At 42.6% G+C, this 19,909-nt stretch overlaps 1 protein-coding gene across 1 annotated transcript; it reads left to right on the plus strand.

Moving 5' to 3' along the window:
- Positions 1–959: 959 nt before the first annotated feature.
- Positions 960–19,217, plus strand: LOC110494698 (monocarboxylate transporter 1). The gene is made up of 5 exons (XM_021569990.3): positions 960–1,268; positions 5,144–5,383; positions 14,328–14,471; positions 14,794–15,579; positions 15,724–19,217. Exons 2-5 carry the CDS (start codon positions 5,167–5,169, stop codon positions 15,981–15,983), a joined length of 1,407 nt encoding a protein of 468 aa, XP_021425665.2. The 5' UTR covers positions 960–1,268; positions 5,144–5,166; the 3' UTR covers positions 15,984–19,217.
- Positions 19,218–19,909: the final 692 nt, after the last annotated feature.

The following is a 19,909-nucleotide window of genomic DNA, read 5'->3' on the forward strand; positions in this document are numbered from 1 at the left end:
GCTACTTCCATTTTTGGATATATAAGTGAATGATATGGACCCATTGATTCATGAAGAACGTAACCTGAATGCCACAAGTTTATTTAAACTGTGGTACACCCTCAGAACCCTACATTTTAAGCTTGTTTTACTCTAATGTTTGTAAACAAATGAAATGTAAACAAACACCATATAGCCTCAAAACATGGTTTAAACTATGATTTTTATGTCATGGATGGTCAGTCTTCCATAGATCTGTCTTGTCAGCTTGTTACCGAAACAAGGGATTATTGTTTCAAATATGGAGTATCCCTTTAATGTAATTGAGCTGATAACCTGGCTGCTAGTTGTTGTGTGATTGGTGTGTTATCGGTGGAGCAGACAGAGTCACAATCACCCTCCACCAGGGGGAATGCCCTTATTAGGTTTCTAATAAAGGGAGGGACACTTAACAAACAAACATGAGTGTTGTTCTAAAGCCATCAGTGTTATGTCACTTGGTGGTCCCCTGCAAGGAATGCATGTTTTATTTGCAATACAGTAGTGCTCTATGTTTGTTAACCTCCAGCAGCGCTCAGGGATGTTTCCTTTCCCAAGCCCTGACCATCGAGCACAGTGACAGCGGGGGGAGTTGAACTAAGGCCTCGCCTAAAGTTAACCTCTGAAGTGATCAGAACGATCTCTGCTAATGTTTCCCAGGAGACCAGAGGGGAACAACAAAAGCTGCTTAAGAGGGAGCCAGTTGTTTGATTGCCGTGACTACCAATATCCTGTAATCTATTGTCTATACAATTATGAAAGAAATCAATGGCCAACAGGCATGTTATCTCCTAGGCCCAGACATTAGTGTGTATCCTACTGTTTGAAGTTTCACATAGGGCCAATGGTGCAGTACATGTGAGCTGGAGACACAAGGCAAAAGGAGGTGGGGAAAACATTTTAGGGGCACGGCTCTAATCCTCAAACAGCCAATAAGAGGCAGACTGGACTGACCTCATCAGTTAGCACTCTAGTATCTTGGCCGGTCCAGTTGTTTGAACTGGCCACTGAATGAATCAAACTTTGTCAACTTCTCTTCCATTTTACAGACCAGCACTTATTCAGACTACGAAGTGTTCATTTCCCCAGCACAGGGACACTACTTGTAGTAGTGGAGGTAGACTTAGACTTCTGTAGAGGTATTTTGCTTCTTACACAGAGAAGCCCTGTTCTGAAGTGCCTCATTGAGAGGAGAGCTCCCCATCTCAGCCTGTAGAGCTCATCTGGAACTAGGAGGAGCTGCTGGCAAGGTAAGATGCGACCAACCCACACATCCATATGTACATGTGGTTACTCTGCATAAGCTCTGAGATGTCAATTTGCTCTTGGAGAAGCATTCTCATTTGCATGTAAAAAAAATACAAAATTAAAAGATGTGTGAAAGGAGATGAGTATTTTCTTGAAAGGATCTCACTGATATGTTTAATGTGACACATGTCAAGTTGTTATGTGAGTGCATATTCTCTTTATAGTTCATGCTTTGTAAAAAAAAAACTAATATTCTCTTAATTGTTCATGCCCTGAAAAAAAATAGTATTCTCTTAATTGTTCAAGCCCTGAAAAGAAAAAAAATGTATTTTGTTTATTGTTCTGAAAAGCGTTGACAGAAGTGGTCATGATCATGGCGGCTCACCTTGGGATCATGATGGTATTGAGCAGGATGCTTGAGGCATGTCTGCAATGGAAATCAATGGGGATAGCCTACTACAAAACCACAATACCTGTACTATCACTCTCATTCCTACCAAGCCTTCAACCTGAATCCCACTGCTGCTATTGTAAGGCTTTAGAAGACAATACTGAAATAACCTAATATTAGTCTAACAACCCAGCTTCTGTCCTGTGCTGTGATCCCCATCCATTTCTGTCAGTCACATATCCATTTAGAGGGCCATGTTAGCTTAGCAGCCAAAGTCCTGGGGCTTCTGAACACTACGTTCGCTCGCCTGTCTGAAGCGACAAGATGTCTGCGAGGGATTTAACCTTGAAGAAGTTAAGACATAGACCTTGTTGTGACACGGCCAATGTTCTATAGTGCCAAGAACGTGCCACTGGGGCGTTTGAAGCAGCGTGTTCCGTCTCGAGTGGCACGGTCAGGCTGCCCACTTTGGCTGCTTATTATAGACCTTTAGCCAATGTGGGGTCCATTGTTCATCTTGACTCATATTTCATCCTCCATGCAGGCAGCTGTCTGCATATGATAAACCTAGAAACCAGGTTAAAGTGGAGTCTTTAACTCACAGATTACTGGCCACTTACTTTGCAAAGAGTCTGCAAAGTTTTCAGTATTCTTGAGTGGATAAATGGCCCCCCTTATTTATTTCCATATTATTAACCTTGATGTGTTGATTAGTCATTAATACACATTACTGTATGTCCTGACTTTCTCCTCCATTCATAAATTAAAACAGACAATCACAACTCAGTCTTGTCCTTGTGGGACTCAACGACCTATGTAAGCTCATGCACAGAATGTACATGTGCCCTGGCTTGTGCCCTGGTTTGTACCCTAGATTGTACCCTGGCTTATGCTCTGTACCCTGGCTTTTACCCTGGATTGTACCCTGTGCCCTGGCAAATACATGTGCTGATTGAAAGACTGTTGAACAAGTAAACAATACTATTTTCAGACAGACATATCTTTGAGCTGACCTTTGTTCCCAGGACAGGAGGTAAAGCCGATAGCTGTAAGAGGACACCCAGCACATTGTATTCTCAACACCCATTTAACAGAACAGCCCACTCCCGTTAAGTGCACTTTGGATATGTGAAAACTCCTGTGCAATACAGTTTTCAAGTCCCAATTCAATAACATGTTATTTTATTCATGCTTATAACTGCATGATGTGGTTTAGTTCACTCTGTCACTACAGTCCCAAGCCATTATATTTCCTGTATCAGGAGTGGACTGAAACGTTCCATTTCCACAGCATCACAGCAGTATGCTAAGTTATTCTTCACATTCATCTGCATCTCACTTCTATGAAACTGCTCACAATATAGAAAGTTGACTTACCTGCTCTCATTTAGCATAACTGTTCCGGTGAGAAACTGATTTGCACCATGCCATGTTTGTACTGTGTACTGCACAGTTAAAAGAGCATGCTGAAGTACCCAGAAGTCCTCATCAGATAATGGCTGAAATTTAAGTTGATAGGGAACACAGTCTTCTTTTTCCTTTCTCTCTCTACAGAGTACATCCGCTAACAGGGGAAGATTGTAAACCAGCATAAGGATACACATTTGGTCGAATTAGTCTTTCATCTTTGCCTGGAGTGTGAATTACTTTAAGAGATTTCAATGGCAGCCTTCCCTATATTTAGGTGAAATTTGAGGGGAATCTTGGGATACCCATATCCAACATGAATGGATCTGCAATATAAACTGGGTGGTTCGAGCCCTGAAGGCTGATTGGCTGACAGCCGTGATATATCAGACCGTATACCACGGGTATAACAAAACATTTATTTTTACTGCTCTAATTACGTTGGTAGCCAGTTTATAATACAATAAGGCACCTCGGGTTAGCGGTATATGGTCAATATAGCACAGCTATGGGCTGTGTCCAGGCTCTCGGCGTTGCGTCGCGCTTAAGAACAGCCCTTAGCCGTGGTATATTCGCCATATACCACACCCCCTCAGTCCTTATTGCTTAAGTATAACACATAGGGACATCCTGAAAATGTTTTGTAAAGCAAACTGAGAAACACAGAGGCTGTCATACAGAAAGAAGCCTGCTGTATGTCATTGACTCATTATATTACCTTTGCATCAAAGCTCTGTCTGGAGGACTGTATTAGGAGGAAATAATGGGCTTTTGAAAAAGACACCCCACTTTCCTCCAGATATTTCGTATTTAATCAATGCAATCACATCACCCCAGCTCAACTAGCTTAGCGTCACTACTTCTCAAACTCTGGAAAGATACAGTAGATGCCGAGGTTCCACTGTGCAATGCAACACACAAACTGCTAATCCTATGCTGTTTCCACTACCACAGAGGGCCATTACTTCCCTTAGATCAAGAGTCCTCTCCACAGAACATGCAGAAACTCTAAATCATTACCCTCTTTATGAGAGCATAGCCCCAAGCTTCCTAGGAAGCTGAATTCAACCTGTATTCATGGTTTGATAAATGTGCACTGTGGATGGGTTCCTCGGTGTAAACAATATAGTAAGCCATTTGACTCTGCAGATGGGCCTGTATTCACAAGCTCAGAAGTGAGGGGGGAGTATAGTGGAGGGCTGGATTTACAGTAAAAAGAAGCTCCAGAAATGCCTCCCACACAGTGAATATTGGGCTTTTTAGGATGAATCTTCTTGGCAAATCAAATTGATCCATTTACTTCTGAAACACTGAGGATGAAGTCATGGATTCGGCGTTTCATACCACTGGTAAGAAATAATCATGCAAATGTGCTGAAGGTGAAACTATTTAAGTCAACATTTATCTTATATGATCAAGCCATTGAAGTTAACAGGACATGTGCTTGCATTTCCGCTCTCTCTGATTGATATTTAGTTCTAGCTGCTATAGCATTGCCTTTCAGGACATTACCATGACACACCTGTGATACGTACCAGAGGTAGTATTCGGGGAGGAAATGGGTCCACCCTGTAAATAAACACAGGCTTATCTTGTGAAAGCAGCATGTGAAATCCTGCTGACATGAACCATACAGCATTGGCTCCAGTCATGCACAGTCCACATACAGTGTAGTATTCAAATAATTTTTCAAAGGAAATTAAATGAATCTGAATAGATAAGATACATTTTGCTTCTCAAATTTTGAAAGGAGGCAAAATGCACTGTATCTGACCTTTAACAAAAAAAAATGTTTTTACCCTGTTTTCTCTCCAATTTCATGGTATCCAATTGGTAGTTACAGTGTTCTCTCATCGCTGCAACTCCCGTACGGGGGACACCTTTACAGTGAGGAAACACCCAGATTTACCTTTATGATTAAATGTTTCTTTTCACATCGTGAAACATTGTTAACATAGTTCGATTACCCCCAAAAAACTATATAGTGCAGGATGAACAATACCATTTTCAAAAGATTCTCGGTTAACTGAATTCTAGCTTTGAAAGTTTCTGAAAACTTGATTAATCTTTCTCCAACAGGTGCCCATTGCTGTGTAGCAGCCATGCCGCCTGCCATGGGAGGACCTCAGGGGTACACCCCTCCAGAGGGGGGCTGGGGCTGGGCAGTAGTGGTGGGAGCCTTCATCTCCATCGGCTTCTCCTATGCCTTTCCCAAGTCCATAACCGTCTTCTTCAAGGAGATTGAGGTCATTTTCGACTGCACCAGCAGCCAGGTGTCATGGATCTCCTCCATCATGCTGGCAGTGATGTATGCCGGAGGTGAGCTGGAGAATAGATTAGGGCTAGCCTGGTAATTACTAGACTGATATTTGTGTACCAAACATTCATGTAAGCTCGCAAGATATGGCGGCTAGCAAGGCTAGAATAGTGCACCCTACCGGAAATGTACATAACAATAACATATTTTATTGTAACACCTATTCAGTTGTAACACATGACAAATGTACTCCAACTGTCTTCGCTTTCAGAAACAACAAAGCCAGTATGGAGTGCATAAATACATTACAAATGTATTGGAAACAGGTTAACAAGTGATTTCACAATTTTGTGTGAAGTTTCTGGGAGGGAGAGTCAGAGTGATGAGATATTGTACCAGATGTGACCTGTACGATGCTCAGTCAGAGTGATGAGATATTGTAACAGAAGTGACCTGTACGATGCTCAGTCAGAGTGATGAGATATTGTACCAGAAGTAACCTGTACGATGCTCAGTCAGAGTGATGAGATAGTGTACCAGTGCTGACCTGTACGATGCTCAGTCAGAGTAAGTAGGGGATCATTGTGTAACAAATCAAATCAAATTACATTTTATTGATCACATACACATGGTGATGTTAATGCGAGTGTAGTGAAATGCTTGTGCTTCTAGTTCCGACCATGCAGGAATATCTAACAAGTAATCTAACAATTTCACAATAACTACCTTATACACACAAGTGTAAAGGAATGAATAAGAAATATGTACATATAAATATATGGATGAGCGATGGCCGAAAGGCATAGGCAAGATGCAGTAGATGGTATAAAGTACAGTATGTACATATGAGATGAGTAATGTAGGGTATGTAAACATTATATAAAGTGGCATTGTTTAAAGTGACTAGTGATACATTTATTACATCCAGTTATTAATTATTAAAGTGGCTAGAGATTTGAGTAAGTATGTTGGCAGCAGCCACTTAACGTTAGTGATGGCTGTTTAACTTCTTGACGCTACCCATCCCTGTCGCGGGATCATTTTCGTCAGCAACCGCTGAGTAGCATAGCGCAACAGTCAAATAATATTAGTAAAAAATATTCCTATTCATGAAATCACAAGTGCAATATTGCAAAACACTGCTTAGCCTTTTGGTAGTTTCCACCTGTCGTCTCAGATTTTGAAATTATGCTTTACAGCGAAAGCAATCCAAGCGTTTGTGTAAGTTTATCGATAGCCTAGCATAGCATTATGTACACTTAGCATCAGGAAGCTTGGTCACGAAAATTTGAAAAGCAATCAAATTAACCGTTTACCTTTGATGATCTTCGGATGTTTTCACTCACGAGACTCCCAGTTACATAACAAATGTTCCTTTTGTTCCATAAAGATTATTTTTATACCCAAAATACCGACGTTTGTTTGTCGCGTTATGTTCAGAAATCCACAGGAAAGAGCGGTCACGACAACGCAGACGGAAATTCCAAATAGTCTTCATAATGTCCACAGAAACATGTCAAACATTTTTAATAATCACTCCTCAGGTAGTTTAAAAAATATATATTCGATAATATATCAACCGAGTGTGTAGGTTTTTCAATAACAGCGGGAGGAACAATGGCGGCTTTACTCTGTAGCGCAAAAACTCACTCTGAGAGCCCCCACCTATCCACTTACGCAATGTGATCTTTCACGCTCATTTTTCAAGATAAAAGCCTGCAACTATGTCTAAAGACTGTTAACTCCTTAGGGAAGTCAGAGAAAAAGGAATCTGGTTGATATCCCTTTAAATGGAGGCATGCATAGGAACAGAAGGGTTTCAAAATAAGAGGCACTTCCTGATTGGATTTTCCTCAGGGTTTCACCTGCAATATCAGTTCTGTTATACTCACAGACAATATTTTGACAGTTTTGGAAACTTTAGAGTGTTTTCTATCCTAATCTGTCAATTATATGCAGATTCTAGCTCTTGGTCCTGAGAAATAGGCTGTTTACTTTGGGAACGTTATTTTTCCAAACATAAAAATAGTGCCCCCTAGCTTCCAGAGGTTAACAGTCTGATGGCCTAGAGATAGAAGCTGTTTTTCATTCTCTCAGTCCCAGCTTTCATCCACCTGTACTGACCTCGCCTTCTGGATGATAGCATGGTGAACAGGCAGTGGCTCGGGAGGTTGTTGGCTTTGATGATCTTTTTGGCCTTCCTGTGACATCGGGTGATGTAGCTGTCCTGGAGGGCAGGTAGTTTGCCCCCGGTGATGTTGTTTCCTTCCCTCCCCACCTGGGAGTGGCCCGTCAGAAAGTCCAGGACGCAGTTGTACAGGGCGATAGTAGTTTAGCTCAGTTACCTTAGCTTTCTTGGGAACAGGAATAATGGTGGCCCTCTTGAACATGCGGGAACAGCAGACTGGGATAGGGATTGATTAAATATGTCCGTAAACACACCAGCCAGCTGGTCTGCGCATGCTCTGGGGATGCGGCTAGGGATGCCGTTTGGGCCGGCAGCCTTGTGAGGGTTAACACGTTTAAATGTTTTACTCACGTTGGCTGTGGTGAAGTAGAGCCCGCAGGTGCTGGTAGCGGGCCGTGTCAGTGGCACTGTATTGTCCTCAAAGCGAGCAAAGAAGTGGTTTAGTTTGTCTGGGAGCAAGACATCTGTGTCCACGACGGGGCTGGTTTTCTTTTTGTAATCCGTGATTGACTGTAGACCCTGCCGCATACGTCTCGTGTCTGAGCCGTTGAATTGCAACTCTACTTTGTCTCTATACTGACGCTTAGCTTGTTTGATTGCCTTGCGGAGGGAATAGTTACACTGTTTGCATTCGGTCATGTTTCCTGTCGCCTTGCCATGACTAAAAGCAGTGGTTTGTGCTTTCAGTTTTGCGTGAATGCTGCCATCAATCCACTGTTTCTGGTTGGGGGAGGTTTTAGTAGTCACCATGGGTAAAACATCACTGAGGCACTTGCTAATAAACTTGCTCACAGAATACTTTGTATACATTATTGTTGTTGTCTGAGGCTATCCTCAGGGCATATGCTCTGGGCATGTGCTGACCAACTGGCAGGTGTCTTCACTGACATTTTCAACATGTCCCTGATTGAGTCTGTAATACCAACATGTTTCAAGTAGACCACCATAGTCCCTGTGCCCAAGAACACAAAAGCAACCTGCCTAAATGACTACAGACCCGTAGCACTCACGTCCGTAGCCATGAAGTGCTTTGAAAGGTTGGTAATGGCTCACATCAATACCATTATCCCAGAAACCCTAGACCCACACCAATTTGCATACTGCCCAAACAGATCGACAGATGATTCAGTCTCTATTGCACTCCACACTGCCCTTTCTCACCTGGACAAAAGGAACACTTATGTGAGAATGCTATTCATTGACAACAGCTCAGAGTTCAACACCATAGTACCCTCAAAGCTCATCACTAAGCTAAGGATTCTGGGACTAAACACCTCCCTCTGCAACTTGATCCTGGACTTCCTGACGTGCCGCCCCCAGGTGGTGAGGGTAGGTAGCAACACATCTGCCATGCTGATCCTCAACACTGGAGCTCCACAGGGATGCGTGCTCAGTCCCCTCCTGTACTCCCTGTTCACCCATGACTGCATGGCCAGGCACAACTCCAACACCATCATTAAGTTTGCAGACGATACAACAGTGGTAGGCCTGATCACCGACAACGACGAGACAGTATATAGGGAGGAGGTCAGAGACCTGGCCGGGTGGTACCAGAATAACAACCTATCCCTCGACGTAACCAAGACTAAGGAGATAATTGTGGACTACAGGAAAAGGAGGACTGAGCACGCCCCCATTCTCATCGATGGGACTGTAGTGGAGCAGGTTGAGAGCTTCAAGTTCCTTGGTGTCCACATCAACAACAAACTAGATTGGTCCAAACACACCAAGACAGTCGTGAAGAGGACACGAAAAAGCCTATTCCCCCTCAGGAAACTAAAAAGAATTGGCATGGGTCCTGAAATCCTCAAAAGGTTCTACAGCTGCAACATCGAGAGCATGGTTGCATCACTGCCTGGTACGGCAATTGCTCGGCCTCAGACCCCAAGGCACTACAGAGGGTAGTGCGTACGGCCCAGTACATCACTGGGGCAAAGCTGCCTGCCATCCAGTACTTCTACACCAGGCGGTGTCAGAGGAAGGCACTAAAAATTGTCAAAGACCCCAGCCACCCCAGTCATAGACTGTTCTCTCTACTACCGCATGGCAAGCGGTACCGGAGTGCCAAGTCTAGGACAAAAAGCCTTCTCAACAGTTTTTACCCCCAAACCATAAGACTCCTGAACAGGTAATCAAATGGCTACCCGGACTATCTGTATTGTGTCCCGCCACCCACCACCCGCCAACCCCTCTTTTATGCTACTGCTACTCTCTGTTCATCATATATGCATAGTCACTTTAATCATATCTACGTGTACATACTACCTCAATCAGCCTGACTAACCGGTGTCTGTATGTAGCCTCACTACTTTTATTGCCTCGCTGCTGTATATAGCCTGTCTTTTTACTGTTGTTTTATTTCTTTACTTACCTATTGTTTACCTAACACCGTTTTTTGCACTATTGGTTAGAGCCTGTAAGTAAGCATTTCACTGTAAGGTCTACTACACCTGTTGTATTTGGAGCACGTGACAAACTGTGATTTTGATTTTATTTACCCGGAACGTATCCCAGTCCACGTGATCGAAGCGTGGAATCCAATTGGTCGGACCAGCATTGAACAGGCCTGAGCATGGGCACTTCCTGTTTTAGTTTCTGTCTATAGGCTGGGAGCAACAAAATGGAGTCGTGGTCAGATTTGCCGAAAGGAGGGCGAGGGAGGGCTTTGTATGCGTCACGAAAATTAGAGTAGAAATGATCCAGAATTTTGCCAGCCCAGGTCGCGCATTCAATATCCTGATAAAATTTAGGGAGCCTTGTTTCAAGATTAGCCTTGTTAAAATCCCCAGCTACAATAAATGCAGCCTCAGGATATGAGGTTTCCAGTTTCCAGTTTACATAGTCCAATTAAGTTCGTTCAGGGCCGCGGAGGTGTCTGCTCTGGCGGGATATACACGGCTGTGATAAAAATCGAAGAGAATTCTCTTGGTAGATAATGCGGTCGGCATTTGATTGTAAGGCATTCTAGGTCAGGTGAACAAAAGGACTTGAGTTCCTGTATGTTGTTATGATCACACCACGACTCGTTAATCATAAGGCATACACCCCCGCCCTTCTTCTTACCAGAGAGATATTGGTTTAAAAAGTATTTGTTTTCTTTCAAATACTTTGAGTGTTTGATTGAGCCTATGGGTTTAGATCAAGGTACCATTCCATTGGTTCCATTGAGACCAGGCAAGCTAAATTATTAATAGAAAACAAATACTACTTGAACCCAGACCTGGTGCTTGCAGTGTGTAACAGCTGCCTAACAACACATGCGTTACATTGTAATTGTTACTGGTAACAGCTGTGCGACCACATCTTGGTAATCCCATGAAGTGAATTGTCATTGTCCTTTTTAAGTACCACTTAGACCTTATGGCTAAATAGTTAAGCATGTATCCCAAAACGTGTCCCACCATATCCTCCTACACTTACTGAGACAAGCTGATGTGTGAGACTTCGGAAACGTCAACTTGGCTTCCTTTAATTAAAAAATATCTATATTTGATGCAAAAATGAAGCATAATGATAGCTATGATGAAAAATTAGACAATGTCTACCATCATCCTTCTTTAAACAGACACTGTACAGCACCTTTTAACATGTTAGGATCGGGAGGCCTCTATTAGGCATCCGTATTCACAGTGTACCTTTCATTGAGAATGCGTACACTCTTTATTTTGCACAGTGGATCGTTCATGCACGTCCTATTCTTCAAGTACAAACAGCTCCTGTAGTTTCCCACCCATTGACTGTGTGGAGTAAGGTCACTGGGCACCAGATCAAGATGAAGTGTTTTGTCCAAAAGGAGAAGGCGATGCCTCAATCAAACCACTGTCATTGAAATGATACAAATGGGTCTCTAGAATGCTTTTACTCTTCCATCCATTGAAGCATAGTTATTAACAGTGCAACAGTATCTGTCTCTACAGTCCGTGGATGGGGTTCCTCTCTTCCTCTTTGTACTTGTTAATGCTCTGATCAGATGAATGTTGTCCCAAGTGTCTTCTGAGGCTGAGGAGATTAAATGATTTACATGAGAGTGGCAGGTGAGGCAGACTGTGTCAGCTGGTCTAGCTTCCTGTACTGACTGGGTTGAATCAAACGCTAGGTGTCAGACAGGTCTTCCCAGTGGAGCGTTGATACGCCTCTTTTCATCTGCATGACTTTCAACACGAACAGACAGAACAGTAATCAGAGGGACTCTTGTACTCAAGACTCGTAGTCCCACAAGAAGAGGTCTGAGGCTGGATTTTTTTTAAAGCACTGTCAAATAGTGAACAGGCTCGTTTTCTCTCAAGAAGCTGGAGATAAACTGCATAAACATATCCCCGGGGTATGATGCTGTTTTAGAAAATGTCCTCTTTTTTCCATATTGATGTTGTCCTGTATACATTGTTATTAGCTGCACACTTCTACAGCATTTTCAGTTAGCTTAGTAGTAGTGCCTATTTACAATAACATGTGGAAGACAAACTACTGAAGGAGTAATTACCAAAACACTGAACTCTTGAAAGGATTAGTGCTGATATGTTCCAAGTGTAGTACCACATATTGTATACAGTACAGTAGGTCAAGGTTCAGCAATAGCAGCACTTTATGAAGAACTCTTTAACGATTTCTGAACCATTTGCCTATTTCAGTATAGAGGGGATCAGCACCATGTGTACATATGTCCACTCAGAGAGATAAGCCACCAATTCCCTACTCGAGTACATAGCTGCCATGGCTGCCCCCCACCAGACCAGTGAATGAATGCTATTTACTGTTCAGCAGCCCATTCCCTCAAAAGGTAGCACTTAGCTCAGGCGCACATTCAGGACCTGCATGGGCGAAAGCCAGGTCATTGGTTCATGCAGTAGCTTTGTCTCAGATGGTTCCCAGTTCTCCCACTCTGAATGTTGCCTGTTAGTTGGGCTGTGGATACATGACTGCCTGGCTGGCTGCACATGATGAGGAGCACATGACTGTGTGGGGGCTGACCTCTGACCTTTCTACTGGACAGGAACACACAGGCCCTGTCAGACTCAGACCCTAATGACGTCTATGACCCAATCCTGGCAGGCCTTAAAACGGGGGTTTACAGCCAACAGTGCACAGCACACAATGTGTTCTTCTAGATTGTAGTTAAAGTAATCAATGAGTAATTGAATCAAATGGCTTTATAAAGCCATTCTTTACATTAACAGCTGTCGCGAAGTAAACAACAGGAACCTGGCCTAGACCCCCAAAGAGTAAGCAGCAGTACAGGGGCAATCCATGCTTAATTTTGCATGTACGCTTGCTTACTGGTGCTACAGAAAATGGGTTGTGTTTCTTGGCTTATTCAAGAAACACAGTTGCCATAAAAATTTATTGTAGAGTGTTCATGTGTCATCCATGAACGCTACAAAAAAATGTATACATTGACTAAATAATGGGGCATAATCCTCTTGTCTTGACCTCTTTTTAATGTCTTTCCTATCCTTCTCATAATGTCTTATATCGTCAGGGTTGATCTTAGCCTGCCTCCTCAGACTTTTCACCCCCTCACCAGCTCATCTTCAGAGAGAGAGGGTACAGACTCTTTGTTGGTGTTTAGCCTCGCCTGTATTAGAATCTAAAAAGCCTTTGTCGTGTTCCGAGCTGGCAAATGAGTCTGGACAACCTCTAAACAAAAACTGTCACATTCCATTTAGGTTCCTTCAGTGGTGCCGGGATTTGGCAGGGAGGCTGAAGCGTCTTCCACATGGATCTTCGCTCCCAGTTAGGCCTTGTTGGTATAGGCCAGACAGATGGTGGGCATGCAGCCAGCAGAACTCTGCATGCCATCTAATCATATATGTTTTCAAGTTGTAGTGAGCTAGGGGTTGTTAGGCTCATTTTATGGCCCATAGTTACCTTAAATTTGTGTTGCCAAACTCTGAGATTTAGCAAAACCTAAATGGAATTAATATATTTCAGTCTAAGACTATAACAAAGTGGAGCTATTGTGAATGTAGCCTCCAAAGCTTCCAGTGGGGAAGGTGATAGGGTATGTAGAAGTAGAACATTGACTAGAAAAACTATGAGTAGGCTATGTTTACCAAGTCCTATCAGTAGACAAACTGTCTATTTCAACAACAGTGGGAGGCTGAGTGGGACAAAGGTAGTTTCCCTCTCAATGTGAAGCTCTCATCTTTCAAAATGAAGGGATATTATTTACTATTACATGGGAACTATGGTAGATTACCCATAGGAAATGAGTGACTATGTGTAACCTGCTCTACTGTGGAGTACTTTAAATGTATTTTTTCTATATCCAACCTCTCTAGCACAAACACACATAACAGTAGCCTAGTTAGAATTGCTCTTTAGCGACAGAGCCCTCTTCTTTTGTCATTCTCCGCACATACGTTAGGAATACACAAACTGTAGCCACACCTCACAATATATTGTTTCATCGCGATTGTCTTGTTTTCTGTGCGATTGCATTGCCAACAGTGGCTAGACCAGAGAAATTGCTGCAGTGCAGCAATGAGACAAATCATTGCAGAAGTTGTGTGGAAGCTCTGGCTGCGCCAGTGTTTCTCAGAGTTGGGGCTTTAGGGACCTCTAGTGGTGAAATATAAAATTTCTCTAAAATAGACTTCTTACGGTAGTCTAATTCGCATTTTCACCTATTAAAGATTTAAAATCACATTAATCAAGGATATTAATTCAAGATGCAAATTTACAATCCTCTAAAGTTTTTCAAATGAAATTTCGATAGTCATTATGGTATAGTCAGTTATGCTTGGGCATATTTGCCTAAAGTGAATTTTGCCAACATATGAATCATCTTGATTGTTTGCTTTGTATTTGTCACCTTTCAGGTCCTATCAGCAGTATCCTGGTTAATAAGTATGGGAGTCGTCCCGTCATGATGTGTGGAGGATTCCTGTCCGGCTGTGGACTGATTGCTGCCTCCTTCTGCAAGTCAGTGGAAGGACTTTACTTCTGTGTGGGAGTGGTCGGAGGTAGGCCTCTTTAGTGCTATCCGGGATCCTCGGGACGTCCCTAGCTTAAACCTTAACCCCTACCTTAACCATTTTACATTTCAACTTCAATGGGGAGTAGGGACATCCCAAGGAACTCGAATAGCAAGGATATGTTCATTAGTTTACTGTTCATTAGTTTCTGTTGTTGAATAAATGTATTGCCCTCTGGGCCCTCTTCAGGAACTCTATCACTTTCTAGTATCCTGAATTTCCTTTCCGTCTGGTTTCATGTGTTATGTATAATGAGTAACTATGCAGTCTGATATTGGACTGAATGAATGTATTTAATATATTTCAACAGGTTTGGGACTGGCATTCAATCTGAACCCAGCCCTTACTATGATTGGGAAGTACTTCTACCATAAGCGGCCCATCGCCAATGGAATCGCCATGGCAGGCAGCCCAGTGTTCCTATCCACCCTGGCCCCTCTCAACAGCTGGTTCTTTGACCAGTTTGGTTGGAGGGGCAGCTTCCTGATACTGGGAGGCCTGCTGTTCAACTGCTGCGTCGCTGGTTCTCTCATGAGACCCATCGGACCAAAACCACAGCCTGCAGTGAAAAGTGAAGATGCTGCCAAGGAGAGTACGACGTGTGGGCAGAAGTGTAACAGCTTTATCGACCTCTCGCTGTTCAAACACCGGGGCTTCGTGCTCTACCTCATGGGTAACGTCATCATGTTCTTTGGTCTCTTCTCCCCACTAGTGTTCCTTAGTAACTTTGCCAAGAGCAGGGACATCCCCAAAGAGAAGGCAGCCTTCCTGCTGTCTGTTCTGGCCTTTGTGGACATGGTGGCCCGGCCCTCCATGGGCATTGTGGCCAATACAAAGTGGATACGACCCAGGGTGCAGTACTTCTTTGCCTGCTCTGTGCTGTTGAACGGTGTGTGCCACGTCCTGGCGCCCATCTCCGTGGACTACACAGGCTTCGTTATCTATGCCATCTTCTTTGGCTTTGCCTTTGGCTGGCTGAGTGCAGTGCTGTTTGAGACGCTCATGGACCTGGTGGGAACGCAGCGCTTCTCCAGTGCAGTGGGACTGGTCACCATTGTGGAGTGTGGGCCTGTCTTGTTAGGTCCCCCTATGTTAGGTGAGTGCACACATATATTTGTAGCTTACTTAAGCTCCTTGTTTCTATTTAAAGAAGTTCAATCATTTAACTGGTTTATTTTTTATGAAAAGCAAAGACTTAACTTATGATACAAGTTAGAATTAATATTTTGTTCGGTCACAGGGAAATTCAAAGACATCTACAATGACTACCAATACACCTACCAGAGCTGTGGGGTGATCCTTATCATTGCCAGTGTGTTCCTGTTCGTGGGGATGGGTACCAACTACCGGTTGTTGGACAAAGAGAAAAAGGAGGAGGAAAGGAAGGCTAAACTGGAGGGAAAAGAAGAAGAGTCCAACAAGGACAATGCTTCCAAAGAAGCCACCAATGACAGGGTGAGAGCAGTTGACGAGACAAAAACTGCAGAAGACATAATCTAACTTTCCTTGACATCAAATTCACGCATTCACATGGTACCTCAATACAGTCAATGAGATAATGTAGACCTCAAATTAATTTGGTTTAAGTCTTTGGCAGATAGCAATGTTCATGTAAACATATTTCTTCACCAGTTCCACTTCTGTCAATGAATAATGTATTATCAGCATAATATGACTGTGTCAAGATACACGTATGTATGCAACTTTTTACTGAAATGTACAACTGCCCTACCAAAAAATACTATATTTTACTGGAGTCCAAATAGTACATTTTCTGCATAAGTGTTGTGATATATTTTAGAATATTATTATATACAGGTAATTCTTATGTGTATAGTGTATTTGGAATTTCAGAAGTCCACCTCAAATAACTACAATGTACAGTATTATTCTGTGAAAGCACTAGTGCTTTTAGAAGGTTTAATGAATCACTGAAACATTTTGTTCACACTGTCATGATGATTGGTAGGTTTCTTTAATCTCCGAAAGCATTGTTACATGAATAATCAGGCATAGTTTCTTGATATTCACAGTTCTTCAATTCATCTTCAAAACAATTATATTCCCGTGTTGACTGCACAGCTAAAAGCTAGAGAGACCGATAACAACACCAACATCCAGTTTGAAGACTTGCAGAAACTGCTTCTGCAATATGATTCCCTGATCACACTTGTCACTATTTACAAAAATTGGCCATATCCAGGGGCGCAACTTTGGTTTTAGAAGTGGGGGTGGACATTACCATTGTTAGTTTTTTAATCCAGTCGGATAAACACTCCAAACAGCCTACCCAACCGCTCGGAGGCTTCCGCATGGTCCTAAAGCACACCGTTACCTCGTTTTGTATCATATTCAAATGATAAAATTAGGGAGGGAAAAAAATGCAATTTCTAAATGTGGGGGGGGACATGTCCCCCTCGTCCCCAGTGAAAGTTGCGGCCCTGGCTATATCGTTAAAATTATGTAAACAAAAATGGGCTTTTTGGTATTCATTTAAGTTTAAGTTTTGGTTAAGGTTTGGGTTAAGGTTAGGTTTATAATCAGATTAAAAAAATAGAAATTGCAGAAAAAGCCTGGGTTTAGCCATATTTATCACTATATGCCTCTGGTAACTAGTGATGACCACATTTTTAGCTAGCTAAACTCATGAATAGAAACACATCATCGGGTCTAACGGTTGTCTTGCGCCAAAATGGGAATGTGTAGGCCCTAAAATCAATGGCACTAATTCAATATAAATTTGTTTTTTACAAAAAAATATGTACGTGTCAGTTTGTCACTTTCACGAGGTTGGAATATTAACTACTTTAGCCATTGGCTCGAATCTAGGTTGTGCCTTTAGATTTTGAGAACATTTACAGAATTTTGCACTTCTATCACTGACATCTCATTCCGGGCCTGGTCTTCTTGGTCTGTTACGCAAGCATTTCCAGAAGTACCCCCCCCCCCCCCCCCCCCCCAATAAAAGTTTTCCCAAGTTGGATGACCATTCAAACAAAAAAAATCCCAGTCTGAGCTAATTTTTTTCCCATTTCCCAGTTGTCTTGACTGCACTGAAGTCGGAGATTTCCGAGTTTCCAGTTGTTTTGAATGCAGTATCTGTGACAACACCAAAGACAATACAACACTCTTGAACTATGAAGGGTGCAATTGGGGGCGTTCCTGCATGTGGGCATTTCTGCATCTGTAGGAACCACTCTTTATGTGTAAATGTGTATTTTTTTTTGCTAGGACTCCGGTCCGCCAGGCAGGAGGCGGGGGCACTCCAGTACAGTATGTGGTAGTTATGCATGCCGAAGAGGCAGGGGGACAACGTCAACTAGTTAGCTAGTAATGTTAGACAGTGTCCTTCGCCCCAAGCCTGTTGGGCATTAGTTTCCCGCTGTTCTGTTAACAAGGTCGAGGGCAGTTGTTCGGCAGGAATTTAGGACACTGGGTAATAGCTAGCCAGTTAGTAGGCTAGGACTCCGGTACACAGTAGGTGGGATAGGTAGCTAGCTAGCACACCGGTACACAGTGTACTTTCCCCTGCCTGTCGGGCACTTTTTTCCGAAGTACTGTTAACGACAGCAAGGGCAGGTTTTCGGCAGGTGTTTAGGACACTGGGTGCTAACTAGTTAGCTAGCTAGGATTCCAGCAGGTGTTCGGCAAGCCGGAGCAAAAAACACTGTGTGATAGCTAGCTAGTTAGCTAGGACTCCGGTACACAGCAGCAGAAGAAAGGTTGCTAGTTAACGATAGCTAGGACACCGGTAGACAGTGTACTTCGCCCATGCCTGTCATGCACTAGTTTCCCGCAGTTCTGGTAATAATAGCAAGGGCAGGTGTTTAGCAGGTGGGAATGAAGGACACTGTGTGCTAGCTTGTTAGCTTACTAGCTAGGACGCCGGAACACAGCTAGCGGGGAAGACTCCTGCAGATAGCTGTCGGGTGCGGTTCCTGTGGATGATTGGAATATCCAGCTACTACATTTCTTGCCTTAACCCATTAGCTATTTATCTCCTCTAGGTGGCAGTATTTAGTCTTACGTTAATGACTCTTGAGCTCCTGAAAGTTTATCCTCATCTCGGAGGAAATTGTTTGCACGTTATATTGGAAAATGACACTGTATATCACTGTTACTGATTGATTTAATTTTAAGTAACTTAAAAAATATTCCAGACATAACTACCTTGAGGTTGCACTAATGTCGCCTACTTGATGAGACTAAAGTCATAATTGTGAATGCAGAAATCAAGCGTTTGATCCAATGAAAGTTGATAGGCATTGATTGTCCATGAGGGAACAGACAATCTTTGGCCATCTTCATCATTTTCATATGTTCAAGGGCACTTGGAGGGTCTTGAAGGGATCCAGCTTTTTGTCAGAATTGACTTTTCATATCAGGGCTAGGAGAAATTACGCAGCAGGTTAGGGGAATTAGGTTAAAATTAGGAAAATGGTTAGGGTTATCTAAAATGCACAAAAAAGTGTCTACTTTTAACATACATTTTTCAAAAGCTGGGTCCAATCTAGACATTACCGACTTGAAGGGAGGCACTTTGACGTCAACACGCGAAGACACTTTTAATCATGTGTGTCATACATGGATGATGACCATGATGTGAATAGTTTTGTGATATTTCAATGATTGTCTTTTTTTCTTTCCACAAAAAATAAAACTGAAATGGGATGTTGTGTTCATTAAGAGTTATTTACTTTGGCCTAAATATAAAATAAAATATCCCCACAGCTATTGGACTTTTTGAATTAATTGGCTAACCTAGATTACAATGTTTCGATGTTTCCATTGATTAGTGTAATGCAGAGCAATATATTAAGAAAATATAAATGTATGACTGATATAATGTACATTTATTTCACATATGTAGTCTATCTATTTGATACATTCTGCACACTTTCACTTCAACAACTAACACATCTGCCATTTGAACAAAACAAACATTGGCTGTCTTCACTTCCAGGTAGGGAGCTACTAGCTAACATTTGCTCATATTTCACAATTAGATATTCATTATTTAGCTTGCTAGCGAAGTATGTTATTGCAAAATATTTTGTTTTTCTCTAAATGTGTCCAGTCTCTAGCTAGGTTAGCTAACTTTTTGCTGGCTAGCTGTTGTTGTGCCACTAACACACTTGCTCACTAACATTATCTACAAAAAAAATAGCTATAGCCAAAAGACCTTGCTTGCTAGTTTACCAACTGTCAATAAAGTGCTATTGTCAATTAATATTCATGTTACCAATTCGTTGTCAGGATGGAGAGAGAGAGAGGATTCCACTTCAAGCTGTTGGTTCCTCCTACAGAGTCAAACCCACTCCCAGGCACAGTATGTTCAGCTGTTGGAAGCGAGCCGCTCCTACCGCTGTCCTTCCTACCACTCCCTAAAGTGCTAAAAACCGCTCCACACTCACAAATTCCAACAC

Source organism: Oncorhynchus mykiss, chromosome 17 (genome assembly GCF_057628025.1).
Source record: "Oncorhynchus mykiss isolate SJ-2025 chromosome 17, ASM5762802v1, whole genome shotgun sequence".
NCBI classification, from domain to species: Eukaryota; Metazoa; Chordata; class Actinopteri; order Salmoniformes; family Salmonidae; genus Oncorhynchus; species Oncorhynchus mykiss.

Excerpts from the sequence above, each read along its gene's own strand:
- LOC110494698 (XM_021569990.3), top strand. The coding sequence starts at position 5,167 with ATGCCGCCTGCCATGGGAGGACCTCAGGGGTACACCCCTCCAGAGGGG. Across the intron at positions 5,384-14,327 it reads GGCAGTGATGTATGCCGGAG|GTCCTATCAGCAGTATCCTG; the intron begins GTGAGCTGGAGA and ends GTCACCTTTCAG. Across the intron at positions 14,472-14,793 it reads CTGTGTGGGAGTGGTCGGAG|GTTTGGGACTGGCATTCAAT; the intron begins GTAGGCCTCTTT and ends ATATTTCAACAG.